Genomic DNA, 27,974 nt, shown 5'->3' with positions numbered 1-27,974 from the left:
TGTATATATTATGTACGACAGATTAGACAGTCTAGATGCGTCCTCGAGGGGAAAGCTGGTGGCAGGGCTCCTTCGTGTCTACCGGGAACCGGCGGTCTCGGACGTTTGAGCCACCGTCGCGGGATTGTGGCTCGTCTCGTACTCCATCACCTCCTGGTAGATCAGCTCCTTCCACTGGTCCACCGTGTGCTCCCTCTCGTCCACGCTGTGGTCGTACGGGCCTGGCGCAGGCTGCGGCAAACGCGAATCTTTCCATCATCTTTTCCCCCATCTTCTCTTCCCTCTGCCCCTCCTCTCCTGTCCGTACCCCTTTATCAGGAGAAGCGACATTCGAGGGCAAAGACAAAGAAGAGAGGGACAGAGAGAGAGAGAGAGAGTAACGGGATTAACGACGGATCGACGACGACACTTACGGCATTCACTTCGTTGTCGTCGTACCACACGTTTATGTAATTGTGCATCAAAGCCTCGTCGACGGAGATGCGTCGCTCGGGGTCGATGACGAGCATGCGCGACAATAGATCCCTGGCTTGGCTGGCTGGAAATCGGAAGCAAAAGGGAAAGAAGAAGAACGGGAGGGAAGAGGTTGGACCGCGTCGGCAACTAGATCGGCCGCTCACCTTTCAATCTATTGTGCTCCGACGAGTCCGCTGGAAAGAGAACGTCCGGGAATAACCTGTCGAACGGATATCCCGGATACCGCGGCCTGTTCTCCACGTAGTTCCTCACCGTCGGCTGCAGCCGCTGCATAAACTCCTGCGCAGGCGTTCCCAGTTGCTCTGCAACAAGGGCAACGTTAGACCGGCCGTGCGTTACTCTATTACTCTATAGGTGGTATCTACCGATTATCTTGTTCCACTGGTCGATGTGATCCGTGCCGGGGAACAGCACGCCACCTCGGATCATTTCGCCCATTATGCACCCGACCGACCAGATGTCCACGTTCTCCTTGTAGCCCATCCCGAGGATCACCTACAAGTAACACCGAAAGATCCAGCGTCCGCCACACCTCTCTTACGCGGCAATTCTTACCTCCGGCGCCCTGTAATACCGCGTCACCACGTACGGCGTCATCATGAAGGTGGTCCCGGCGGTCCTCGCCAGGCCAAAGTCGAGGATCTTGAGCGTGCAGTCGGCCTTCACCACGATATTGCTCGGCTTTAAATCCTACAGGGGGGGTAAGAGAAAAGGGTCAATGTGAAAGTCCGATTCGAAGGCGACACGGATCTGCTTGGTGCTCACCCTATGAATGATACCGGCTGAGTGTAAGTGCTTGATGCCGCACAACATCTGATACAGAAGGTAGGACGTGCGCTCGTGATCCAGATCCATCTGGATCACCTGGCACAGGTTCGCGTCCATCAGCTCCATCACCAAGTAGACGTCTTGAAACTCGTCCAACGACCGTTGCGGCGTGAACGCGTTCAACAGACCGATTATCTGCAAGGGAGCCAAGGGGAAAAGTTGCACGCTACCGTTCGCCCCCGAAATCGACACTCACGTTTTTATGATTGACCAGCTTCATCAGCTTGAATTCCCTGTAGGCCCTCTTGGCGTGCGTCACGTTCTGAAAAGGTCTCGAGAGCTTCTTGATCGCGACATTCTGCGCGGTGACCGTGTCGTACGCCGCGCTGTAACACACGCAGCCACGCACGTAAACGGAGGAGGACGAGGCGAGTGCCGCAGAGACTTACCAAACGATCCCCTGTGCACCGGAACCGATCGGCTTCAGGTTCTGGTACCGCTTGAGAATGGTGAATCTGGTGTCCCCGACTTCGACCGTGTAAAACATGGCGGATAGCCGGGTTGTCATATCAGGCCCCAGGTAAGGCATGCGCCTCGGTGCTCGCCTCTCCTGCTGCACCTGTACCTGCACCTCTCCGCCGCTCGAGCACTCCTGGTGCACTCGACGAGGGCTTACGCTCTTAGCCACGTTGGATGCGAGTTTGGGCGTACCTGGCCGAAAGGAAACCTAGTCTCTTCGCGTGCCACGTGCTCCCGCCGCCGCCGCCACGCCGCGCCGCTCTGCTCGCTTCTCACGCGCCGCGGATTCGTCTGCGACAGATTGATTAGCCCGTGTGAACCTACTACTCTCTCTGCGAGCTTCTCTGAAAACGGTCTGCCTACGTGGGTCTAATCTGGAACGAGGGCGAAAAGCTGGGAAGAGAAATAACGCGGACCCGGAAAACGTCCCTCTGTGAATCGGGGTCGAAAGAAACGGCTGGAAAAGAGGAGGCAAAGAAGCCTCGAATAATATAGGTCAGAGCTTTCTCCACAGAGCAGCCCCTTTCTCCGGCTGGAAAGAACGTAGAAAAGCAGCCTCCCCCCTTCTCGTCGCGGCGCTGTCTCAGGGGTCTCTTTCCGAAAGCGACAACCACGTCGTCGTTCGATTCGTGGAGAGGATCGGTTCGGCCGAATCGCGAGCGGATCATCCTCCAAAGTTTCAACGTCTCGGTCGAAAATAGAAATTGGAGCAAAGTCGGGCAGACGTTCTCGGCCGCGGCAAAGAGAAAAAGAAGAGTTTTCGTCGCTCGGCCAAAATTAGAGGAGGGGAAGAAAGAGAGAGAGAGAGAGCGCGGCGTGTTTGCGCCCGAGGAACGGGGCAATTTCTTCTGCTACCTCGGGATTCCCCTGAATATTTATAGAGAGCGTCGCAGACGCAGACGCCGACGCCGACGCCGACGCCGACGCCAGCGGCGTCGTCGGACTAGCGCGACTGCCAGCGTTCTTCCCCCTTCCTTTCCTCACATTTCCAAGCGTCGCGACGCGCTCACGCGTCTGCGTCCTGCAACCACCGCCTCCTTTCTCCTCTCCCTCTTCTTCCGGACGAACCTTTCGCTCGCCACCTGCTAGGTCCCGTTCGAAACTCGCGCCAAACAGATTCCCCTTAAACGAGAATCGGAGAGGGTTTAACGGCCACCGCTTTTCCACTTTTCTTGCCCTTCCTTCGCTTTCGCTACCACCTTGGACCGTCTCCAACCGCTCGGCCGAATTCGTTGTATCGTTTTCGCGCCGGCATAATTCACGGGATAAGAAGGATTTAAGGGAGTCCAGATTCGAGTAGATGACGCGGACAGCTATGATTTACGCGTTCCGTCTTCTATCTGGTCGTTTCGATACTCACCATAAACGAGCGGCCATTGTGAACGGTGAACGAGAAACGGTTGGATCCGAAGCGAGAAAGATCTGCAATCAGAGAAGAAAGACAGACGGTCAGTGTCGTCAGCAATCGGGACGTTTAAATTGCCGCGACAGAAGGGTTAATCGAGCGTAACTCGGAACCACGGGACTTGTTAACGCGATTTCTCACGCTCGCGGTCGTGTTTCTCTTCCGCGTTTCACCTAGACGTGCAAAGGATCTAACTGCCGCGAAAGAAAATCGCGCGGCAGCCTGGACGAGTCTACCATCCCTCTGCTTCTTCTTCTCCTCCTAACGGCAGAATGGAAGCAAATTCGTTTTAGCCGCGAACAGCAATCGAGAATATTGCGTTACCGCGTTTAACTTCAGCTCCCCCTCTCTTTAATCCCGCGAAAACGCAATTTACCCTCGAGTAACGTCGTTTCGCGACCGCGCTTTCTTCTCCCGGAAGAAAAGAAGGAACGGCATCGGTTCGTTGGCTCATTTGGTGGGAAAAGCCGTTTTCGATCGAACGAGTCCCGCAGCTATCGCTGCATAGAAACGAACTGGTTCCCCGGACAGCTAGCAACAGCCGAGAAGAAAGAAGCGGGCCAGAGTGGCGCGCATCCGTCGATACCGGGGCCGCGGCGAACAGTGGTCGCTGTGAACGTCGATTCGGATATTAGATTTCCTCGCCACCGGCGAACCAGCGTGTACATATTTCCCAGTGGACGGTTTCCCTCCCGCGGCCAAAGTAATTGCACCGAGTACCTGGATCCTCGTCGTTTAATTCTTTCCAGAATACCGGACCCGGAATGTCGTCCTTTTCATTCGGCTTCCAGCGAACCACTTCGAGCGCCCTACTTTCCATCGATCCGCCAGGAATTGCCGAGAATTCTTCCGAGCGCTACTGGTACGTACGACCGAGCAAAGCAGGATATTGGTCGCGGTATCGGTATGCCGCGGAATCGGTGGACGTTTCGAATGGCTGACGTCCAGGCTGGTTCCTTCGTCGGCGTTAATCCGCCCCGGACTCGCCCTCCCGTTTTCTTCCCTCTGGATCTCGAAACCGAGGACAAACTTTCCGAGGGGAAGACGACAGGTGTCCGTGGCCCCTCCCGTGCTCCGAAATACGAGCAAAGGCGAGGAAAGGCGAAAAATGTCGCGTTCGAGACTAAGCTTACTATACCGACTTGGCCACCGTGTTAATCCCGAATAAAAGGGCAGGGACGCTTCCCCGACGAGTTATGCAACTGACAAAGTACCCACGTATAACGGTTCCCCGTCGTGGAATGCCGCTAATTGGCCGAAAATAAATGGTCGCGTTTCACCACTTCTTTCTCTCCTCTCGGCTCCGCGTCGCTTTGTCTGTCTCTGGTCGCCCCCTCGACTAGGATTCGACGACCAGCACCGTTTCAAAATCGAAACGGCCTCGTTGCCGCGAGAGGTAGACGTTGCGAGGCCGCGTCTGCGTATATTTTAAAGATAGCTCGAGGATACGGTGACAGCGAGACGAACGCGGGCCCCAACTGTCTCCGATAGGTCCGGATAGGTCTATTTAGAGAAGGTGCCTGCATCCCTCTCCGAGAGAAGAACGCCGTCTGGACCTTGAAACGAGAGTTCCACTCTTTTTCTCGGATGCCATCGCACGGTCTGGCCTATTTCAGGGTGCTTCGAACATGTCGCCACTTCTCTTTCTGCCAATTGCTCGTCAACTGGCGACAAAGACCTCCGGAACAGAGATTGCGCCCGTTTCCCTCCGGGACTTATTCGAGAAAAAACAGCGGCGGCCGTGCTAGCGGATTTACGAGCGCGAGCGTCCGCGTAGTTAACGCTGGAGCGATAAATCAATGCGTTTACCCAGTCTCTTAGTTTACCCAGGACGTGCCTCGTAGATGAACCGAGCGATATTTATGCAACGAACCGCTCGCGTATTCATGGCTGGTTGCGTCGCATGCACGGCTGCCTTCGCAACGGAGCCCCCCGCGTTACGGCTCTCCTATGTACGTCTATATATGTACACCACCTTCTTGTCCCATCCGACATCAATCTCTCTCTTCTCCTCCTTCTACCCAATTTTGTTTCTAACTCGAACGTCAGACCAACGGACCAATTTTCCTGCGTCGTCGAGAGAAACAGGTGAATTAGGAGACGAATGAAAAAATCCGTCTATCGTTATTGGCTCTCTCGTAATCAAAGGCGCGCCGTTACGAGCGTCGCGTTCAACGGGGACAATGCCTGCCACGAATTCTCTCCAATTCTGAATGCATTTGTTCGCGGCTCGCTCGAGACGATGTCAGACGGCCGCTTCGAAAGAAAGGCTGTTACAGTTTCGGAGGATAATTGCGTTGCGAAAGGAATCGCGCGAGGAGGGACGCCTTCAATGCGTACCCCTTTAATTTAGAATGCAAATTTTTCGAACGAGGAAATCTCGGACGCGCCACCACCTCGACCGAAACCTCCCCTCCGCTATCCCTCTCTTCCCTCCTTAAACGGCGGGCGGATGTTCGCCAATACGATTTGCATATTTAAGATCGGATAAGAAAAAAAGAATCGGCAGGAGCAGACGGTGGTTGGTGAAATTCCAGGGAAAATTCCAGCTGAAAGAGGGACAGAAGCTAATTCTGGTCGGGGTAACTCGGTCGCGCACCGGCAGGAAGCGTACCGTCGTCGGTGGCAGCGCAGATCCGCCACATAAATCGTCCGTCGAGGAGACGCCGACGCCGCTGACGCCGCCGACGCCGCCGAGAGATACGAAAACATTCGCGGTTACAAATTGGCCGCGCGATACGCAGGCATTAAGCGTTTACCACCGGTGAAATTTACGCGAGCCCCGAACATCTGCCGAGGCCAGATCTCGCGTTCGCGCGTCGAACTCGTCTCGAACGCGGAGGAGAAGAAGGAAACGAGGGGCGCGTGCCGCGTCGCAGAGGAACCGTAACGAGAAGAGAGAACGCGTCTTCTTTGCGCGGCGCGGCGGTGGTGGCACTTCAAAGCGGAGCGTTTCTCGGAACGCTTTGCGAACCGTCGCACGTCGCGAACCTCGGCCGCTTCATTTGCTGGATTTAGAATGAATTATCGGGGTATTAACGCATCGCGGAACGAATAATGCTCTCGCGGCTGATGTACGACCGCTTTCCCTGCCCCTCCCTTTACGTAACGCTCGAGGAAGACTCACCGAATCGATTCTCCGTGTTCCTGTCGTCGTGTTCGCGATACCTGAAACACAGAACGGTGTATTTGACGAGTGTGCTTGAGGAGGAGCCACGGAAGGAGCTGGAGGGGTTGTTTAGAGAGATTCGAGCGCAAACTGGAACACCACGGTCTCGAAACCGTTCCGTTTCACGTCCGCGCTCGAAAGGGTGCTTTTTCGCCGTGTGCATAAAGTGATTACCGGCACATACCTTCCCTCTCGCGACTATCGATCCTGCTTATTTATAGCGACAGGGGAAAACGGCGGTAACCCGGTGTAGCCGCGCTGCTCCACCTTGCTCCACCAATCTCCAATTAGAGCTCCTTCCTCTCCCGAATCTTTCCTTCGACGCGGTCTACGTTCTACAGTACATTCTACGTTCTACAGTCCAGCGACCCGCTTAATTGGCAACTTGGAGTTAAGCTAATTGTTCGAAACCACCTGGACGCGGAAAGGATTTAGTCCGTTTCGAGGGGTGACGTCGCGGTCGTGGCTTGGACGGTTCGACCTTTCAAATCAGTCCCTACGTACCTCGAGACGACGATCGCACCACGTCATCGTCGTCCAACGCTTCAAACGGGACGAATCGCGTGCGAGGAAAACAACTGTGGTAAAAAGAGAGGGCGGAACGAAAATAGCGTCTGCTCGAACGAGACCCTAACGAACCGCAAAACTAGCTACGTAAACGGAAAATCGATACGAGCTAGCCCGTGAAGGGGATAGGAAAAATTCGGAGGTCCAACCCTCGCAACTCCAGAGATAATCTCACGATGCGAACTATGTACCTCGCGGAGACACCTCGAAGCAAATAGTTTTGCCGATTTTGCAGCGTTTGTAGGTTCAGGGACGAACCTAAACGGCGAACGCGTAACTGAACCCTTGGCCCTCCACAGCCACAGTGGATGCGAGGATGGCGCGTTGCCGAGGAGAGGCTTGTGCTTACCTTATCTTACCAAACGAATCGTCCTTCTCCGCGAGATCAACCACAGCCAGCCAGCCAGCCAGCCAACGTTCGATAACGAGACGCGAAACAGGGGCGGAAAAGCGTCGCTACCGAGCGGAATAACGCGCAGTTTAGCAACTTACACGGCAAGTACCTCCCTTATCCGACTTTCCATAAATCATAGCGAAACCGCTGCGCACGCATACAAATGAGAATGCAAATAAGTATACTCTGCGTCTCGTCGCAATTCTCCAAGGGACGCGCGCTCATCTTTCCGCCCTTCGCTCTCTCGTAAACTCGGCTTACGCCGCCGGCAGAGTTGCTTCGATAAGCGGAAGAGTTTCCTGCGTTTCCTGGGTCGAATCTCTTAGCCTGCCACAGCTCCCCTTTTTCCCGTCGTTAGACTTATCTCTATATGTACTAGACAAAGTTAACGTAGAGCGGCGGCGGCCAAAGACTCGCAGCTCAATCGAAAGAGCTAACGATATTTCCTACCTCACCACTGTCCAATTACCTCAACCATCGATCGTTGCGCTGGATGCTACCGAGCTATTTCGTGCGCCGCGCTGTTAAGTTACCGCCGCTCGGAACAGACGAGGAATGTTTCGATTAAATTTAGCGACGCGCGGCTGCAAAGCAGCTCCGTTGGGAAGAAGCGTCCGATCGATTCGATTCCCGCGTGAGAAATAAGGAAAGAGGGGGCAGCATTTACGGACATTTACGGAAGCGACGAGAATCTGGCCTTTATACGGGACGTAAAAGCGGATTAAGAGGCAGGCCGCCAGAACGGTAACAACTAGTAGGAAAAATTGGATCGAGCAACTGGTATCCTTCCTACCTACTAAATATCCCGCGGCATCTCCAAAGAAAACTGATCGAGAGCAGAGATTACAAGGTGAACGTTAGAACAACAGCGGTATTCGTGGATCGTAACGCTCGCAGACGCATTAGGGTACCGCGACGCGAATAAATTTCACCCGAGAGAAAAGCGAAAGAGGGTTTTTTAGGAGGACGCGAGTAAGCCCTATAAACGAGAGGCAGATAAGGGCAGCCACGATTATTCACGGCCGCTTACGTCGACCGTCGACGTCTCCTGCCCGAGCTCACGCCAGAAGCGTCTAATTTATAAAACGATCCTATTCGATACCGAATCCTCGAGTAATAATCTAGTCGAAAGAAGGGAGAGAAACTTTTTCCGAAATTTCCCGGAGATTTTGGGGAGGCGAAGATATTTGGAGAGAGGTCGAAGGATTTACGAGTGTCGATCGACGTCTCGAGGCTTGTTACGACAAGCCGGTGGGCAAGAAGTTCGACCCGAGGGTTCGCTCTCGTAAGCATCGCGGAGAAGGGCTACCGATAGAAGTCGTCGTCGTCGTCGTTTGCGAAAAAGTATTACGAGTAGCTATTCAACCGAAGCTCCATTTCGGCCGAGCATCTTTAATCTAGCTCCTGGAAAATACGCTACCGTTTCGCCCCGAGGAAAAACGGGAGAACCCCTTGCTCTAGCTCTTCTTTTGTCACGAGCAAAAATTCGGGAGAACAAACCACCTCTTGGCGCACCGAGGTTCCACGTGACGGAACGTACCCAAGAGAAAACGCGTTAACTCGCGGCGCTACTCGAAACGGCGAAAAGGGCGAGGAGTGCACGCGTGCCAGTTCGCTTCTGCCGAGTTCCAACCCCCTCGTGTATTATCGCTTACGATTACGTCTCGGCGAGAGGCGTTATTACGGAAAACTCGAGATGCGGCGACCTTGGAATATCGCAGGGAGGTTGTCGTCGCGTCACGGTTTTCCCGATCGTATCCCGATAGCCTACTTCAACGACGTGTCGCCACGCGAGACACGCGAACTCACAATTTCGCATTCTGTCCAGTCCGTTCGGATAATAAACCAACGATCGTCGCTGCGTTGCCCCGTGACCTACTACTCGAAAGTAATCGTGCAATCGTCCAATTTTTCCCCTTTTTCGCGCAAGCCGATCCGTCATCAGGCTCAGTCGTTTCATCGAGAGACCGTCGTACCCTCGCCAGTTTTTGCGAGGCAGAACTTGAAAATTTCCCAACACACTGGAATTATTCCAACTATCGAACGGCTAATCGAACCGAACGAGAAGTTTCTCTCAAAGCTCCGAACGCGCTTTCGAGTTTGCGAACGCGCCACGTAGATATATCACGGGTAAACTAAACGGCTCGTGAGAAGAGGCCAGGGAGTGTACAGGCATCCGTCTGCTTACCCCGCGATAACGCCCACGACGTCGACGATGACAGCACGGCGACGACCGCTCGTCTAGTGCACTCTCAAAGCTCTCTGGAAAATGCTTGGTTAATTTGTGAAAGCGCGACGCGATCGCTCGTCGAACGTTTTACCTCCGGAATCATTTTCATTTCGACCTTTCGGAAATTTTTAATTAGCGAAAAATCTAGAAGCGGCGCAAGCGAAAGTTGCGCGCGCGCACAGCTCGACCCCTACGTAGATCCCCAGGCTCGCAAACGAGCTGTACGCACTCGGGTCGAGTGCGCCGACAGCGAAACAGCCATGCCGGCTTAGATAGGAAGGCTATTCGGTCCCGCGTCTAATTCACAGAAAACTTTTCCATCAAATTTCCCCCTTTTCAACCGCTTCTCGGTTTACACTTTTATGCGCGGTCCAGATTGAAAACGAACAAACGACAACGAGGTCGCCGCGTTCGTCCACTTAACGAACATCCGAGAAGAAACCGCGCTTATATCTCCACGATATTTCCGATCCTTCGAACGTTCGAAATCCTCGATAGGGAATTTCGCGGACCGTCGAAACGCGGCAAACCGTGTAACGGGCAAAGAATTGACCGACGAAGCGGAGAAACGAGAACGAGCCAACAACGGCGCCACGGTTATTTATACCGAGACGACCTTTGACGACGTCGACGTCGACGGCGACGGCGACGGCGACGGGCGACGCTCAATGAAAATCTTTCGCACCGTCAACCAGACGCGGAAGAAGAACGAGCGCGGGACATTCTCGGTTCGCATGGCGCCACCACGCCACCACGCCACCACGCCACCACGACACCCTAAATGCCATCCCCTCGGTCCGACACGCGTAAAAACACCGGCCATCTTCTCCCCCGACATCCGCGATCGAATTTTTTTTTCGCTTCTTCCGACGGATCGCTGGCAGATATTGCGTAACGCAGCGACAATGATGCACGGTCAGATACCTATACTAGGTCGCCGCCAATTCTATTTTTATCGATGCATCTCATCGCGTATTCTCTATATTTCCAAACAATCGTTCTCGTGGAAAATGTGAGAAAGGTGGATGGAAGAGTACCCCCTTGCTAGCTATCTCGCGAAGGATACACGTCGCGTCGTTAAAAGTTAACGAGGAAAAGATGGCGGCGGGGGTGCGTCGAGAAGGGGGAGCGAAAGATCGCGTGCCTCGTCAGCGGAAGCTCGATACTTAATTGAAACTGCCGACTAAGCGAGCGAGGCTTCTGCCCCACCGCCCAGCCACCCATCTCTCGGATATTCGCAAAAATTCCAGAGGTTAGAGATCCCTCTTTCATATCGTCTAGCCGGATACCGAAGCCAATATTTTTCCTAGGATTGCGGATCTTTGCCGAGCAAACACCGGCAGGTCCTGGCATTTGCTCGAAAAACATTCAAGCTAACCCGGTAGATCCTCTTCACCCCTCCCCGAATGCGACCAAAGGCGGGTTATTAATTATAGCGACGAGCTACGACCCAACCGGATAATGCCCGTCGTTTGTCACCTTCTCCGTTGGTTCGCGAAACGTTACGGAAACAGGGGAGGATCGAGCCTTCCGCCATTTTCCAATTCGATTATTCAATCTTCCACCGCTGTTTTCCCCAACGATAAGTACGTTGCAAGCTGCGAGAAACGTCTACCAACAGTTAGCTGAAAAGTCCTTCCGTTCCAGAAGACCTCGCGAATCATTTTTCAGGGCGAAACTAGAGAAGAGAAGAGGGGGAGCAGAGGGAAGAAACGTCGAGACGGTGGAGAGCGAAAAGTGGTAGAGGTAGAGCCGGTAAGCGAGTGCGGATAGGAGCAAAAGAGAGAGCTCCCGGCATTGTACCAATTCACGACGCTAATGCGGAGAGTGTTCTAAAGAACGACGAAACAATGGTGGCACTCCACCGGCTCTGATTCTCCTTTTCCACGACGCTTCGAGCGATGCTCGACGTCCGTGCATGCGCCATATCGCCGCGGACCGTGTATGTAAGTACCCATGTATGTACGCGGCAAACTCTCCGTTTAAGCTAATGCACCAAATTCTTCGATCCAATTTCATTTTGCCACCTGAAATTCCATCTGATTTCCAACCCTCCGAACCTTTATACATATACGATATTCGATATTCGATATTCGAAGCCGTTTCGAAATCCTACGGGACACCAGACGGAAACGATTCTTCTTCGACGAATAGCTCTATCGATCGAGACATTAGACGTTGATCAAACTTTCGGGGAGCTTCACGTCGGGAGAGGAACACCACGGCGACGATAACGTTAAACTATCCTAGGTACAACATCTCTCCGCTGTGTCCATTGTAACGGAGAAGAATACAACTAGGAGGCATCTACATATGTACGTGATGAAAATTCTACACCTCCACGTTTTACCTTTTTTTTCCCTTTTCTTCCCTTTTCTTCCCTTTTCTTCCCTTTTCTTCCCTTTTCTTCCCTTTTCTTCCAGTTAACGAGCAAAGGAAACGCCGTTTCTCTTCGAGCATTAATATAATCGGGCTAAGCCGTCGAGGTGGTACCATGTCGCGTGTATTTAATCAAATTTCCTTGAAGCTGGTGCGCGCAATATACTCGACGCGCTACTTAAACGTTATCGTTTCCATCCTCTCGACGTTGTTATTGCCCACTTCGCGGCGTGGTGCATCGCGTCGTCGTCGTTTCTCCGAGAATAACGAGGAAACGAGGCCCGACGAGAGCGACCTGCTTGCTTCTCAAACACTTTCAGCTCGCAATTTCACCGGTGCACCATTTTCTCGTTAAACCACCGAAACTCTCTTTCACCTTTCTCGCTTCTGAGAACGTAATTGACCAAAGTAGAAGTCGATTAGCAGAGGTGGAGTTTGGAATTTTGAAGCGGCGTTAACGGGCCGGAAGCAGCAGGCCCTTCGCGTTTCCTCGTTCGACCCCGACTACGACTACCGGACTACTATTTAGGCTTGGTGGCCGCAAACGAGGACCAATTGGGCACAAGGACGGAATGGCTAAACCGTCGTTGTGAAAATTATTGCGAGCGACGAGGTTACGCGTAACGCGCCCAAATGGAATTTCAATAGGGGGACTACTCCCACTCGTCCGTAGGAATCCTCGTCACGACTACTGGCCGCAAGGTCCATCGCTCCACGAATAGACCAAACTTTCACTACCGTTTCTTTCCATTCTCCATTTTATCCAGCCCAATTTCTCTACCGAGACTTTGAAAATAGCGAAAGAAAGTAAGAAGGAAAAGGTCGAAAATCGACGGAACGTCCAACCACGTTCTTACGTTTGGACAATGGCCAAGGACGCGTTGCTCAAGCACGCGTCAACAACGAGATGCAGCCCCGTGACCGAGCAACGCCGAGAGGTTAATAATTATGCGCGATTACGCGAGGCAAATATTGAGAATCGATGCACGTACCGACCACGTCGGGATCGAATAGGTATAAAAGAGGTCTACTTCGGTGTTTCGAGCATCAATCGATTTTCAACGGGCTTCCAAGCTTGTCATCTACTCAGCAACCTACAACATGAAGTGCATCGCAGTGAGTAAACGCGTTCAATCGTTACGTCTTCGTTCGGCTAAGAGAAAAGGGCCAAGTAACTTCATTTCATTTCATTTCAGGCTGTCGTTTTGTTCGCTCTGGTCGGCGTAGCTCTAGCTAAACCCCTGGAAACCGAGTCGTTGGAACCGGGAAAGCCCGAGTCGGTGGCGGTGGAAGGTGAAAATGCAGCGGCAAGGGACAAGCGAGGGCTCCTGGTGGGTGCGGCTTACACTGCGCCCCTCGCTTACAGCGCGTACACCGCTCCAGTCGCGTACACCGCTGCTGCCTACAGTTACCCTTACGCGGCATACTCCGGCTACCCTTACTACGCCGCGGCCTACTCCTCGCCCTACTACGTCGTCTAAAATCTAACCGACCACGCACCAGACTGCCCGCCTAATTTCGACCACTGCACCGATCTCGACAGCTCCGCCGAGAGCTCTCCAGATTTCATCGAGATGCACGAACAATCACGCCCAAGGATGCTTTCTCACACGGACTCGCCAATTACTCTCCGTCGATACGCAACCACCTGATGCCACCATTCTTCCGCGCTTTACTAACAATTCAAACATGCACAAGTATGTATATAGCTATACGTGTACATGTACCGCGCTGTGTAGAGTGAAATACGTATTATAATAAAGTTCGTTGCAAACCATAGAAAAGCTCTCTCTCTCCGTACGTATCTACATAGTACATCTACATACTACGCTCCACTTGTCGCGTGTCTAGCAAGACCTACTCCGCCTTTATCCGATTACGTGTTCCACATACCGTTAATGGTGTCACATCCGAACCCGATGGATTCTTCGTTAACGGATCTATCGATCCGACAAAGTATTCGAGAATCTCTCGACGAAACGACGCGCCCCGCCCTCTCAGGAACCCAGAGCATTTGTTTCCTTCGAGAACGATTTCGAAGAAAAAACTGAAAGATACGCAAGAGTCCCTTTGAAACAGCGCAGTTTACAAGGGAACGGAACAACTAAAAGTTCGAAATACCATGGACAAACTTTTAATTGCCAGTGTTGGCTGTCTCGCGTGCTAATTAAGCCAGGCTACGTCTCCTTTCTTACTTAACTACAAATCAGCCGCGTACTTGGGTTTATCGTATCGAAAAGCGTGACACCTCGATTTCCCCGCGTTACAAACCACTCCGAACTGTCGATTCCCGAGTGGTCAGCATTAGAAACTGTCCCATCGAGAACGATGTCACGTAGGTACCTTGTCACGGACAGGACATCGCCGACCACCTCTAGAAATGGCAACGCTTCCCGTTCTATCGTCGTATTTCGAACGCGACATCTTAGAAAAATCAGTTGGACGAGGACGAGGACGAGGTCGGAAACACCAAAGATAGCCGCCGCCGCCGCGTCTGTCGCAGTCGAAACGGAGCTAATGGAGGCAAAGCTGTCTGACGCAGAGTAGCGCGCGCCCCTGCCAATTTCAACTCCGATGAGTAAACATGTCCGAGAGCCTCTCAACGCGTTGCTTCTAATTCTCGCGCGTTGTTTACCTACACGGTGGAACGGTAGTCTAGTTTGTTAGGGGGCGAACGACAGATAAAACAATTGATAAAAGTTTCGGAGGAGCTTGTCCAAGTTGGAAACGGTGTTGGCCAGTTGAGCAAATTCGTTTCGTACCGGATGGATAACCCTCCGTGTCGGATAAATAATCGAGATCGGATCGTTAGAGCGAACACAATACTACACCGATAGAAACGGCGGGCGCCAGTTCCGTCCATCGATCCCCCGAGGCATTTTTCGTTCTACTTTGTTAAACGACAACTCCTCCCCGTTATCGTCGAACAATGCCTGGAAATCGAAATCGAGACGACGTTTCGCACCATCACTGGCGACGCTTTACAAATTTCTCTTGTAATACCGTCGATCGCGTAATATCTTCGGACCTAGTTCGATCGATCGATCGTTCCTTCCGAATTACGGCAAATGCTTGATAAAGAAGCTGGAACGTTCCTCTTCCTGATTTTCTCCACGAGACACGATACAATTAATTTCCTCGTGAGACGAAATACGAGCGCGATAACGAAGGGTGTGCTGCTGCTGCTGCTGCTGCTGCATACTCCGACGAGTTCGACCGATGGAATCCCTCCAAGTAGAGTAGAGTACAACTTTGAAAAGAATGCCCGAGTGAGAATTTCGCATCGGTGAATTCTTCTCACGTACGAGGGCAACTCTCGTCGCCGATAACTTTATTATCCGCCGATCTTTACACCACCAAGTCACCCTTCTCATTTCTGCGCACTCTTTGTAACCTTTCAACGGTTCAAATTTTCAGGCGAAATAAACGAATCGAGCGACGAGAGAGAGATTTAGACGGAGGAAAACGTACGAGCGATCCCCGTTTTAACTCTGCGATTACAGCTAACGTAGGTAGGTACATTTGCGCGTGCAACTATTATTCAATCTGCGTACAAGCGTCGTGCGTGTCCCCGCCGATAGACGATGAATATTCATTGGTCGAAATAGCGAGCGCCAGGCAAATTCATTGGCAGGGACACGCGACACTATGTACGTACATAGTATAGCAAACCTCGACGGACACTTTCCATAGGCTTTCCTCCATTTCCATAGATCGAGAAGAGATCGATTACCCTCGTATCGCTTGTGCTCCGCGCAAATACGCCCAACCATCCAACCCCACCCGGTTTCATTCACCCGTCGTCAGGGCTAATTATCGCGTTTGTGTATAGCAAGCAAACACACAACCCCGGTACTCGACGTTGCGCGCAATATACTCGGCAAATCTCTCTTTATTCGGAAACAAACGAAACAATATTTTCTCGTCGGCAAACCGAAACGGGTACAAAGAAAGGACAGGAGAAATTTTTTCAGAAAGTGTACTTTTATTGTAGCAACTAAAAAATCACTATTAACCCTACTTACATGTATCTATGTATGAAACACTCGTTATCCAGGCTACAATACTCTGCAAAGTCAGTTTGCGTGCAAATAGAACCGAGAAAAACCGCGGAAAAACCGGCGAACCGAGAAGAAGACAAAAGCGAGTCCTCCGAGTTTCTTTCTCGCACAGCTCGAGAAAAACTGTAAACAACGGCAGACTGGATGTTACGTTCAGAGTTGATACTCCTCTGAATGTTATCGTTTCACCTCGACGATTATTTTCCGAGAAACGACGCTCGACGGATTCAAAGAATCGCACGTGTTCGCGATATCGGAACGAGGAGGAATCGTTTTGAAGTGTGAAAGAGAGTGGCGAGTGAAGAAATCGCTCAGATACGACGAACAAAACGAACGTTCAATTATTACCTTTTAAACGTAGAGATATCATCGAAGACGACACGTATCGTTCGATCGATAGCAGTCGCGAGTTCGAGATATTGGTCGAAATAAATCCCCTGCGATTACGTACCTGAAACAAAAAGTGTATGTCATCCGGTTAGGGTAAAGCTTCGATAGAAAGAATCGATCGCGAAAGTAGAGAGAGAGAGAGAGAGAGAGAGAGATGGATGGATCCGTTTGTAGAAGGGCGAGACGAAGGGCCAAAGAGGAGAGTAGAGGGTGTGCGAGCAACTTGCGAAATTCGGAGGAGGAGAGAAAGAGGGGAATCCTAGAATGGTTCCGCCATAAATCAAACGACCCTCTTCAATTTCGCGGTGCCGCTCCATTCCACCGAGTGTTTCCCGCTTTTTCCTTTTCACGGAATGGCCTTGATCGCGCGCGGGCCACCCTAAATCGGTGTGCTGCAAGCTCGACGATGGATCGATAGAGGTGGCTGTCCAGACATTAGCCGAATTCCACGAATACCGAATTCGCGGCACGCACTCCGTTTAATTAACCGTCGAATTAACGATCGTAGAAATCGATCCCCCGAACGTGTAATAGGGAAACGAATCGGAAACTGGTATCAGTTTCAGCGTATCGTTCACTCGAATCGGTGTGCGCGCTTTGTTACCAGTTATCTTAATACCGATCCTCTACCGACTGTTTGCGCACAACGGGCTAAATTAACGTAATAATCTGGGCCGCCGAGTTTATACCCCTGTTGCACGAATCCCACGAGAATCGGTCTTCTACATGTACTAGCTCGTTAACTTCTGCCACGGGAAAAACGTACGCCTCGACGAAGCAAACTTGCGAACCTCTCCGATATACGGTACGATTACGGACGTGGTAGCCAATAATCGAGATTAAACCGAGGTGAAAAAAGATGCGTTCGTTCGAGACATCGATCCGTCTACTAACGCATGCGAGCTCCGTTCATTTGCCCTTCGTCCTTTACCCGCAGCCCGGATTAGCAAAAATCAATTCATCCCTTCGATTACCTCTCCAACGTCCCTCGCTCGTTCGTTATCGACGCGCGATCCAAGTGCGTAGCCGTTACCAATTAGAGACAGCATCGTTTTCACAGGTGGTTGCGAGGGACCGCGATCAATCTTGGCACCCACGAGGAAAAATTAGTATACCGCGCGGATTTTCTCTGATTACACTTTAATCCCCGATGAGGTACGTTGCACTGGGTGCACGGCACATTCGTTCTAGCATCGCGGACTATTAAGTTCGAGCCGCCTTGCCTAATTCTCCAAAGTCCACCCATGTCCAACGCGTGCTCCTCCGCGATAGCGAATACCCGTGGACGATGGAGTCGTGAGGATCTCGGAACGCGTGCGCGCGCTATATCTTTCGCGTGCCGACGACGCCGTTCTAACGACGCCGTTAAATCAACCGGTCGAGTCATTACCAGCCGAAGACAGATCTAACGACCGCCGAGCACCGAGAATACTCGTTGAACGGCGTTCGCCAACCTCGCCGCTCCGACGCGGGGTTATACATTGTAACGTTAGATACCCTTTCCTCCTCTTTAACGTGACTCGAGCCAATGCGATTTCGATCGTTTTCTCGCGTGTCCAACGATCCGACAACATTTTCCACCCGCTGGACGCGACCATCTCGCGACCATCAGCTTGCTAAACCTAGTCGCTAGAAAATCAATAGCCAACTACTCTATGTGTGCTATAGTATTATTTCACCCAGCCGTCCACATTCCCCCGACCTCCCTCGCTCGCACAAACATTTCCTCCAACCTTCCAAATTTATACCGATAATTCTTCTACGAAGAATACGCGTGGAGGGGAAACGACAGAGTCGAGTAGATAAGTATTAGCTAGAGCTAACGCGGTAACATTTCCGACTGCACAGATTTCCGGACGGGGCCAACGCGCGCAGAGGTAATCATAGCGGGGTGCCATGATCCCGGAGTAATTGGATTGCTCGTGTTTACACGATCGTATTAACCAATCATTTTCATCGGCACTACCGAACCTATTCCAAACGAATTTACCTCCGGAACTTTTCCTTCGGCGCAACACGTAGGCTCGTCGATAAAAGTTTTAGTTAGACATCTATACCGCGGTATTCAGACGTCACGCGACCCAGTCGAAGCCTTGAAGCGACAACGCGTTGCCTCTACCGTTCGATCGGAATCTAACTCTTTAGTTAGAGCCGAATATCTGGTAAGAGGACGACACTTCTTACCTCGTAAGTAAATATCGATCCCTGTTTCCCTCGTAGGAGCGCCACTCGCATCGAGTCAAAGACAGCTGGCGCACAGGGAGAAAATGGTGGCAACGACGTTGTCCAGCAACGACAACAGCGGAAGATCGAACGCGAATCGAAGGAGGAAACGCGACAGTGAGAGGCGTATGGACGGTTCAGCTGGAGCTACACGTGGTTGCTCGCCGTTTACAATTCCAACACTCCAAGATTCCAAGGATCGGAAACAAATGTCGCACGTATCACAGAGGAACTGCAGCACCGTGAACAAACACCGACGAGAACACGTCGAGAGACGCGGCCGTTTGGCCCGTCACTGGATCACTCCGATATCACCAACGATTTACAGTCCCTTTAAACTCGACTCGACGCGATTCGTAATCACGTTAATCACCGAGGCCCGAGTAGCGAGGACTTTCCAAACGAAACACATGCACATTGAGAACGCAGCACCAAAGAATCTCGTTCAACCACTCTCCTATCGTCTCGCGAACGGAGTAAAGTTTGGAAACGCAGCAAGAGAGAATGGAGGAAATGGAGGGGAGGGTGGAAGGGTGGGAGGGATGATACGGAGTGAGTGAGTGACGGTGGGAGGGATGGGAGGGAGGGAAGCAGGTAAGAAAAACAGGTAAGGCGTTGAAACGTGGAAGGAAAACGCGTGTCACTGACTGCGAGTAAAAGAGCGGAAAATGTAGAGAGAGGGACGGTGGTAAAGGAGACGGAGCGAATGGTAATGCACTCCGAGAACGAGAGAGAGAGAGAGAGAGAGAGAGAGAGAGGGAGAGGGAGGGGGAGAGAGAGAGAGAGAGAGACGAAAACAAAGGAAAAGACGTAACGCGTGTCAAGTGCCACGCACGACTGATCGGCTCGAAGCAAGTTCGAGGCTGACGCCTGCGCGACCCGACGACACCTTCTCCCTCCCTTCTTTACCCGTAGGCGCTCGTCCTCGCTCGCGGTCGACACACCCCCACCATCGCGGCCATCCACCCCTCCGACGCCATCCCGACTATCTCGGGATGATTTCGCGATATCAGAGTGCTGGCCAGAGTGCTCCCTTGAACCAACGCGTCAACTCCGTCGTGTACATACTTACCTCTTCCTCCTTCCCTTCCCTTCCCTTCCCTTCCCTTCCTTTTTCGCGCCCGCCATTTACCCTCCGCGATCCAGAAAACCGACCAACGTTAGAAGCAAACACATTTTTTCACCGAATTACGCGCCGATAAAAATACCGGAATATCGCGTCGACGCGACGCGTTATCTACCAAGGTTACCTAGAGATTAACTGCTCAACTATATAATATAGAACACGATTCTCCTCTGCGGCGAACAAAGAAGGAAGCATCGCGTTTAAAGGCCGCAGTTGGCCGTAGTTGGCCGTATTGGATCTAACGAGGGATAAAAGGTAGGAATCGAGTGGTTTGATTAACGAGAAATCGATCGAGACCGGCGCGGCGAGCGCACGGTATGCAGCTATGGAGAACACGCGAGCAAGGAAGTTAGCGCATACGAAGAAGCGGGCAACCGTATTTACGGGAATGCGGTCGAAACACGTGCCAGATACCAGACTCTCGGTCTAGATTAATCTCGTTCCTCTTAATCTGGGCGAAAGAATATCGAGACAATTCGACGTCGCCTCTCGGAGCGAATCTTTCTTTATTTTTCAAGAATATGAAAACACGGGAAGGGAGGGAAAGGGGACGCGAGAGATAAAGAGCGCGCGTGTGTGTTGAAGCGGATGCGCGGTCGGCCAGCCACCTTCCTGTTCCTAAAATAACCCCTTTGAAACGAGTTTCACCCTCTTGCGTGAAAGGGGCCCAAGTACTTACGTCACACGTTGTAGGATGCGGTGCTGGGACGGTATGTGTGTATATCACCAACTGCACGCTACGATTACCGCCTAACTAACTTGTACCACGTAAAATTCAAAGAGCAAAGCCTACGCATCTCTTTCAATTACCGATACTTACATATTTCCACGATATTGTTCTCTTTGGAGACTAGAGCGCGCGCGCGCGCGCGCCACAACCAGTCGAAATAGGTTAAAAGCGTGCTCTCGCGAAATGAGAGACATCGAACGCCCACCACTCGTTCTCACGATCATCGGATCAAATGAAATTTCCTACTTTTACGAAAGGAAACATTTTTCCGCTTCCAACAGCGTCCCTTACGGTTGAAAATCTGACGTTAGACGGCAGAGGACCGCCAAGTAACCAGGGAAAATCATTTCGACCAACACTTTTCGCGAACCGCTCGCACACGCCTGTCAAATTAGCAAGTTAAACTCGCGTCAGGATGGAAATTTACGCTATAACGTACTACCTTTCTAGTCGGTACCTAGCTCGCTCCGTTGAAATATTCACAACGCCACCGACGCGATCCGATACGTACCGTTCGTACCGTTTTCCCACCGTTTGTCCATCTTCTGCGGCAGTGGCACCATCGAATAGAGATCATCCTCGGTCGATTACCCCGAGAGTGCAAGTTAGCAGGGAAGTTGAATTTGCAGGACGTTCGATGGTCGGGGCACAACAAGGCCGTTTGCTAAGACCACCTGTCGGTTGTTACAAGGTACAACGACGCCGATACTTCCAAATGCTGTTTCGACGGAGATCCTGTTTATTACCGTGACTGCATACCATGCCTAACGATCCCTAACGTTCCCCCGAGACACAGGGAACACCAGCGCATTCCTTTCGTCTTCTGTCGCTCACCTCTCGCCTCTTACGTTTCACCGACTTGAATTCACTCGGAGAGCAAGTAAGAACGAAAAGAAGGTTAAAGGGGAGGAAATTATGAGGGGAAAGACGATTGGATCGACACGTGTCGCAGAATTACCGCCCCAGATAACCATTGTCCTTCGTTCCTAAGCCGAAACCACTGCAGCCGAAAACCCGTACCGGGCTACGCTATGTAGACTAACAATAAGGAGCTTACCGAGTTACACGCCCGAGGGAAACCCCAGTCCGGTCCAGTTGAAATTATCCTACATTTGATCAACGTTAATTAAAGCGTCGTCTCGAGAATAGTCGATACGTGGTCGAAAAAATCTGGAGAAAGGTAAAGCTAGTTCTCGCGTTAGCTGTCGCTCTATCTCGTAGCCGTCCGAGGGTCGTGCCACGTTATTTGCGATTCAAGTCATGCATCGCGCGCTTCGTTAATTAATAAACACTCCCTCGACGATGCGACAACCCCAATCCTATTCCCTCCGCGCGCACCAGTCGATGCTCCTTTGCAATTAATCGTCGTAGGAGCGTTACCAAAAATTTCCAACGTTCCATCTCTCAACCGTTCCTACACGTCTAACCCAATTGCGATCGAGAAATCGCGCGTTTCCTCTTGTCTCCCCTCGAGACACTGTACGTTTCGTTGGAAAGCGTCGATCGACAGGAAAGGACGGTGATCGTCGGTAATAATGAAGAATAGACGGAGGAAAGAAGTCGTGGAGAAGAAACAGGAGGGAATTGGTGGCTCGAAAAAGGAAGGCGAGGGTGGGGGTCAAAATCGATAGGGCAACATGGCGGCATACAGTACCGCAGAGTACCGCAGCCTAGCTACCACGAGATTATCCTCCGCTGCTACTCCTACCTACCTACCTACCTACCTACCTACCAACCTACCTACCTACCTACCTACCTACCTATCAACCTACCTACCTACTTAGCTTCCACCCACCTGCCTACCTAACCACCGCATGTACGTCTACCCTACCGGTATCAACGTAATCGCGAAACTTCTAGCTACGTATGCCTAGGTATTTACAACGTTGTTTGCAACCTGTAGGATATAGATAGGATATAGATAGGATATGTGGCCGCAATTAGAAGAATCGCGCGCCACTCGTTAGCTACACCAGCACTGTCGACGCGTATCCGACGGCAGTGATCGAGCCACAGTTGCGATCAGACCATGCAGTTTCGCGTTACGTTGCGTAGGTAAATGTATAGCACTACACACTGACAGAAAAGGCAAACGAAAGGACGTGGAATAGAGGAGGAGGGAAAGCGCGAAAGTCGGTGACTCTTCTCGACCGTAACTTCTCCCTGAACGAATGCGCTTGGTCACGCGATAGGGCGCGAGTATTAAAGCCGAGCTACTCCGAGATCCTTCGACAGAGAAGTAGGCAGGTAGACCGAGATAGGAAGAAGGCTCGAAGATCGAGCGCAGACCGGCGAGTAAACGGAGGAGGACGATGTCCGAAACGCGAAAAGCGTGGGATGCGACATGCGAAGGTCGCACAGCCCGAAAATCCATAACCATCCCCATTACGTTTACCGAGTGTCGCGCTTGCGCGATTTCACCCCGGTATCAAAGAAAGCACGACATCCTCGTCCTCGGGATACGCGGAAAAGCTTCCTTCGATAACCGATTCGAAAGATCAATCGAGAAGGGTGACGGAGGATTCTCTTCAAAGGATGGAATTAAGACTTAACGCGCCAACGATTTTCCAAGTGAAGAAGAGAAAAGGGTTAGGAGCACTCACCGATTCAGGAAACTACGACAAGTTCCATGTCCCTCTCGCCAGTGATCTCTGAAATAAAAAAGTCAAGGCGAAACAATCAAATTAACGAGATACTCGAGATGCAGAAGCGGTGAAATCGTATAATTGTGGCAGGAGGGGGCGCATCAGTTTGTGCGGGGTGGAAAAAGAAGGGTACTTGGAACGTTCGTCACCCTCCGGTCGCGTACACGCCAAGACTCCCGTTTGTTTCCTGACTGGCAGGATTTATCCGGGTTCCATCCCCACGGACCACGGGGATGTTGTTTTCGTGAGCGCGGGTTTCTTCGGTCGTTAGGGGAGATTCCGACGAGTGACTCCGTAGGGAGACAAGTGGTTCGGGAGAGTCCTTTCCGCGTCCATTCGTCGATGCTATACCGATGCATCCGCTCTAATTGAAAGCGACATTCTCGTTCACACCCCGAACCTAAGTCAAGTCGCGTACTTTCGACGTATCAGCTTTAACGCATCGACTCTACCGCGACATTCCGATAAGAGTAATTAGCGGCACGGCTAATTTCCTCCAGGCTCGCTAACCAGTCAATTGCCTTCGCGTCTTAAGATCGAGACGCTTCGATATCGCGTAACGAAATTTCGACCTGTACGTTTTGCTCACGCACGTTCCATCGGGAGGATCGTGAAGGAAGCTACGATTAATTTCCTGTCCAAGAGGCGATATCAGGTAAAGTTTGTTCGGCGAAGGGTAAGAAAAGGATCGAATTGATGCGATTGCGGGACTTCGCTCCTAACCGCCATACGATTACGAACCGTTCAACTTTTCGGTTAACCGCGTGGCCCCTCCGCGCCCTAAATTTATTATCTCCGCCAAGATTTACGTCGTTGTGACGTAACTGAGTTTCGTTTCCGAGCCGAGTTTCCGAGCTTCTCGCCAGCGTGGGCATTCGAGTGGAAAGAACGATCGAGAAATTTTCGATCGCACCGAGAGAAGCTCGATTAAATTTTAACGAGATATCCGGCACCGATTCGAATAAAAGTTCAAACTTTTTCTGGGAAAACTGCGGCGTATCGTACACGCGCGGCAAGAATTTCCAATAGGAGGAGATCTCGTATTAGCAATTCCGATCACAAGCTCGCGCCGAGCAACGCGAACTCGCTTCGTAAACCGGCAAGTTTCGTTGAACAGGTTTGTCGTATGAATAATAACAAAACCACGATGAAACATGTCCCCTTTGTAAGGCCACCAAACAAACGCAGAGCTGTTTCGATCGTGCCTGTATTTTTTGCGGCATTCCGCGGAACTTGAATTTCGAGTAAAATGCACGCAAATGTTAGTTTAGGATTCGAGCAGGTGGGGGAGTATATTAAACAGCCGAAAACAGTTGAAAAAGAAAGGAGGTTAATTAAATGCAACGACTAAATAAAAGCCCGTTGTTCAGGGTGAAAACGTAGGCTTTTCGTCCAGGAAAGACAAATCGATGAAAAATATCCCTACTCTGGTAGGTATGTATATTTGAAGGAAGAATCGAGTTAGCGAGGGACAAAGGTGATTAGCGAGATTGGCGTAACTGAGCTACCCCTTCACAGATGGCGATAAGTTTGATCGGTGGACATCGGTAAAGAAGATACCTCCGCCGCTGGACGAAGAACCGATCTGGCGAGCGCGATCGTTCCAAGGGAGCGTATTAGGGGGCGGACGGTGTCCGTTACGGTTCCAATTTGCGAATACTAGCTTGGAGGAGAAGGAAACTAAGAGAGGAAATAGGTGGAAGGCAGGCAGGAGGAAAGGAAGGAAAAGAAGAGATGTGGACGCGTGGAGAATCGTTGGCCGGACTAGAGGGTGAATGCCGGCGGGAAGGGAAGAGCGAAGGTGGGTGCGGAGGTGAAAGTAGCAAGGAGGGACGAATCGGAGGGTGAAGGTGGGTGGAGCGAGTGAGAGCGAGGGAGAGCGAGAAAGCGAGAGGGTTCGAAACGGTGGATGACGTTGGTTGGGGGTGAAGAAGGAAGGGAAATCGCAACGACGATCAATACTTCGCCACGCCTCGCGCCACCACCTATCCTTGCTGCCGGAGCGAAGCTTCACTTTCCCGACCGTTTCGTCTCTCGGTCAAGAATGGAAACCGTCCTCGATGGCCAGAAAGATCTGGCTCTCTTTCTCTTTATTTCCCAATCATTCTCCGTCCTTCACCTACGTACGCGACCTGCTGCCGCATTAATCGCGCGCTTCCACAAAGGGGAGCTCTGTACCTCCGTTTCGCGCCCTCTCCCCGTCCGCCCAACCGCCACACAACCACCACCCACTTGCCATAGCCGACTTTTTACACCATCCACCGACCATCTGTCCTAACCACCGCCTACGCTCCTTCGAGAAAACGAGCACGCGCTAATTTTCACCTTCATCCCGAGGAAAATTACAATCGGACCGAAACGATCGCGAATGCGACGAAACGTTACCAGACGGCTAGGTACACGTGACCCCGTTCCACGGGGTCACGATACAGGGGAACGCGAAAACACGAGATGGCAGCACGCTACGGTCAAACAAAAACTTTTTACTGCCATTTCCTACCGTCCATCCGTTATTTACCTAATTTCCAAACCGTTCGTTAACGGACCAGATACCGAAACCAAATTTATCTTAGAATCTTCCTCGCAAACATCGTTGCGAATACGCGCGCCCCGATAATTCCACCCACCGAGATCGAGCATAGAGACCGTTACAAACCAATAATCCCTAACTCGTCGAACAACGAGCGCGCCTTTTTCTGAACGCGCCACGGCCCATAAATTAAGGTCATCGGAGAGTCAAGAGCGCGGTAACGGAGGAACTAAGACATCGCTGGAATCCAATCGATACGTCAGTTCATTCCAAGTTGTCATTTTTTTAAGGAGATACGAATTTATTTTCGATCGCCGAGGGAAACGTTCGACCGAAGACACGCAGCTGAACCACCTCCGAATGTTTCCCTTTTCTCCCTGAGAAGATGCTAATTAAAAGTAACGCGCACATTTGCCAGAAGGAAAGAAAGCAGACGGGATGATTGATTTGCGTTAAATTAAGTACACGATCGTTAAGTATGCGTTGACTAGGCTAACCTCTACCACGCCGCGCCATTCATTATCGCAAATTTCCTCTCGGCGTTCGAACGCTCTTTTCGAACCGAGGAAATAAGAATTGCCCGAATACGCACCGAGCTGCGATATTTTTCCACTCCACTCCACGCCACGCCACGCCCACCTTCCGTCAAAACCGCGTACGCGATGCACGATATATTTTCGAAAAGGATAGGAAAGGTTGTACACTCGCACTCATACCTATGCGCGATATCGCGTCGAAATGATCCTCGGAAAACGCGTGGCGCGTGTCGCGTTTCGACCTGCGTAAACAAGATATGCCCGTATGTTTTTATCGTAGCTCCTTCAACGACCGAGACACAGCCGGTCGCTCTTTCGTCCCTACGTGTTGTACGTATGTACTATACATACGTAGGATGTTGCGGCAACGCAAGGAGAAATAACAAACGAGAAGAAAAAAAGAGGTCGGGAACCGCGTGGCCGAAACGTAGGTGAAGGAGAAGGTGTCCGTAGATGGTACGAATAGCTGGCGCATCGATAAAAACGAAGCCGAGCAAACAACGTGGGCCGAATTGGGAAACACGCCGGAAGGAATAACGCGATTCGGCGGATCGAGTGACGCGACTAGAAGTGACGACGAACGAAAAGGTGAACGACACGTATGCAGCACAACGAACAAAATACAACGCTTTCGATATCGATCGCGAACGCAGGCAAAAGGTCCGTTCCGGAGGTGAATAATCCGGAGGCGATCGGTGGTCGCGAACAAGTGGCCGACACGAAAATAACGCGTGCTACTGCGGACCGCTGCTAATGCGCTTTAAGGCAATCCGTTATCGAGACCGGGGACACCGTAAGAGGTTAGACTCACCGTCGATTAATCGGTTCTCCTCGAAATGGAGGCGCGAGAAGCCGCGGACAACAGGAAAACCAGGAACGCGGAACACGGGAATCGAGGAAAACGCGAAATTCGTACAGTATCGAGGAAAAAAGAACGCGACGACGGAGCGAGAAACCGAAGAGGAAGGGAGACAAAGGGAGGCAGAGAGGGAGGAAGGTAGAGAGAGAGAGAGAGAGAGAGAGCGAGAGAGAGAGCGAGAGAGAGAGAGAGAGAGAGAGAGAGAGCAAGAGAGAGAGCGAGAGAGAGAGAGAGAGAGAGAGAGAGAGCAAGAGAGAGAGCGAGAGAGAGAGAGAGAGAGAGAGAGAGAGCAAGAGAGAGAGCGAGAGAGAGAGAGAGAGAGAGAGAGAGAGCAAGAGAGAGAGCGAGAGAGAGAGAGAGAGAGAGAGAGAGAGCAAGAGAGAGAGCGAGAGAGAGAGAGAGAGAGAGAGAGAGAGCAAGAGAGAGAGCGAGAGAGAGAGAGAGAGAGAGAGAGAGAGCAAGAGAGAGAGCGAGTGAGAGAGTGAGAGAGATCGGAAGGTCGGATCGGAGGTTAACCTGTCAGTTGACGGATCGATGGTTCAAGGGAGCGTGATGAGTTCGCGTGAAAGCGACAAAAACCGGACGTTATATTATATAATAATTTGAAGTACTCACCGTCGGGTGGTGGATGCGTGGCAGGCCGAGTACGGTAGCGCTAATCGGCGACCGCTGCGAATCGCTGCGAGTTCACCGAGTTCACCGTCTGCCGCACCAGAAAATCTTACAACTTATCACGAATACATGATCGAGTAACTTTGATAGAACGGCTGAGGAAGGAGCTCACTCTCGAAGCACCAACACTCGATGACGTCATTCCACCAGCGGCAACATGGAGCCCAAAACGCGATAGGACGCGGGCTCGAGAGACTCGAGAAGCTCGAGTTAGGTCGCGCTCGATCCAAACTGTCCCTCGAGCTAACCTCAAACCGCTCGCTCGCTCGCTCCGTTCGGCTCGCTATACTCGCT

At 51.6% G+C, this 27,974-nt stretch overlaps 2 protein-coding genes across 3 annotated transcripts; one reads left to right on the top strand and one right to left on the bottom strand.

Moving 5' to 3' along the window:
- Nucleotides 1–65: 65 nt before the first annotated feature.
- LOC108571754 (stress-activated protein kinase JNK) lies at nt 66–27,974 on the bottom strand. 2 transcript variants are annotated; one of them, XM_017933870.1, is made up of 12 exons: nt 27,624–27,974; nt 23,042–23,089; nt 6,297–6,337; nt 3,125–3,186; nt 1,695–2,055; nt 1,502–1,631; nt 1,243–1,440; nt 1,033–1,167; nt 843–972; nt 621–779; nt 414–538; nt 79–231 (listed from the first exon to the last, which is right to left on the bottom strand). In XM_017933870.1, exons 5-12 carry the CDS (start codon nt 1,832–1,834, stop codon nt 79–81), a joined length of 1,170 nt encoding a protein of 389 aa, XP_017789359.1. In that variant the 5' UTR covers nt 1,835–2,055; nt 3,125–3,186; nt 6,297–6,337; nt 23,042–23,089; nt 27,624–27,974. The 2 variants fall into 2 exon arrangements, with proteins under 2 accessions (XP_017789360.1, XP_017789359.1); XM_017933871.1 differs by lacking the exons at nt 3,125–3,186; nt 6,297–6,337; nt 23,042–23,089; nt 27,624–27,974 and having other exon boundaries at nt 66–231; nt 1,502–1,567; nt 1,695–1,759.
- Nucleotides 12,977–13,608, top strand: LOC108571755. Its single transcript, XM_017933872.1, has 2 exons — nt 12,977–13,024; nt 13,105–13,608. The coding sequence occupies exons 1-2, from the start codon at nt 13,010–13,012 to the stop codon at nt 13,387–13,389; spliced, it is 300 nt and encodes a 99-aa protein (XP_017789361.1). The 5' UTR covers nt 12,977–13,009; the 3' UTR covers nt 13,390–13,608.

This window comes from Habropoda laboriosa, unplaced genomic scaffold (genome assembly GCF_001263275.1).
Source record: "Habropoda laboriosa isolate 0110345459 unplaced genomic scaffold, ASM126327v1 scaffold99, whole genome shotgun sequence".
In the NCBI taxonomy this organism is placed as follows: Eukaryota; Metazoa; Arthropoda; class Insecta; order Hymenoptera; family Apidae; genus Habropoda; species Habropoda laboriosa.
Note: the sequence above shows the minus strand (reverse complement) of the source record. Positions and strands in the feature narration are given on the sequence as shown.

Excerpts from the sequence above, each read along its gene's own strand:
- LOC108571754 (XM_017933870.1), bottom strand. The coding sequence starts at position 1,834 with ATGCCTTACCTGGGGCCTGATATGACAACCCGGCTATCCGCCATGTTT. Across the intron at positions 1,168-1,242 it reads CAGCCGGTATCATTCATAGG|GATTTAAAGCCGAGCAATAT; the intron begins GTGAGCACCAAG and ends CCCCCCCTGTAG. Across the intron at positions 539-620 it reads GGAGCACAATAGATTGAAAG|CCAGCCAAGCCAGGGATCTA; the intron begins GTGAGCGGCCGA and ends TCCGATTTCCAG.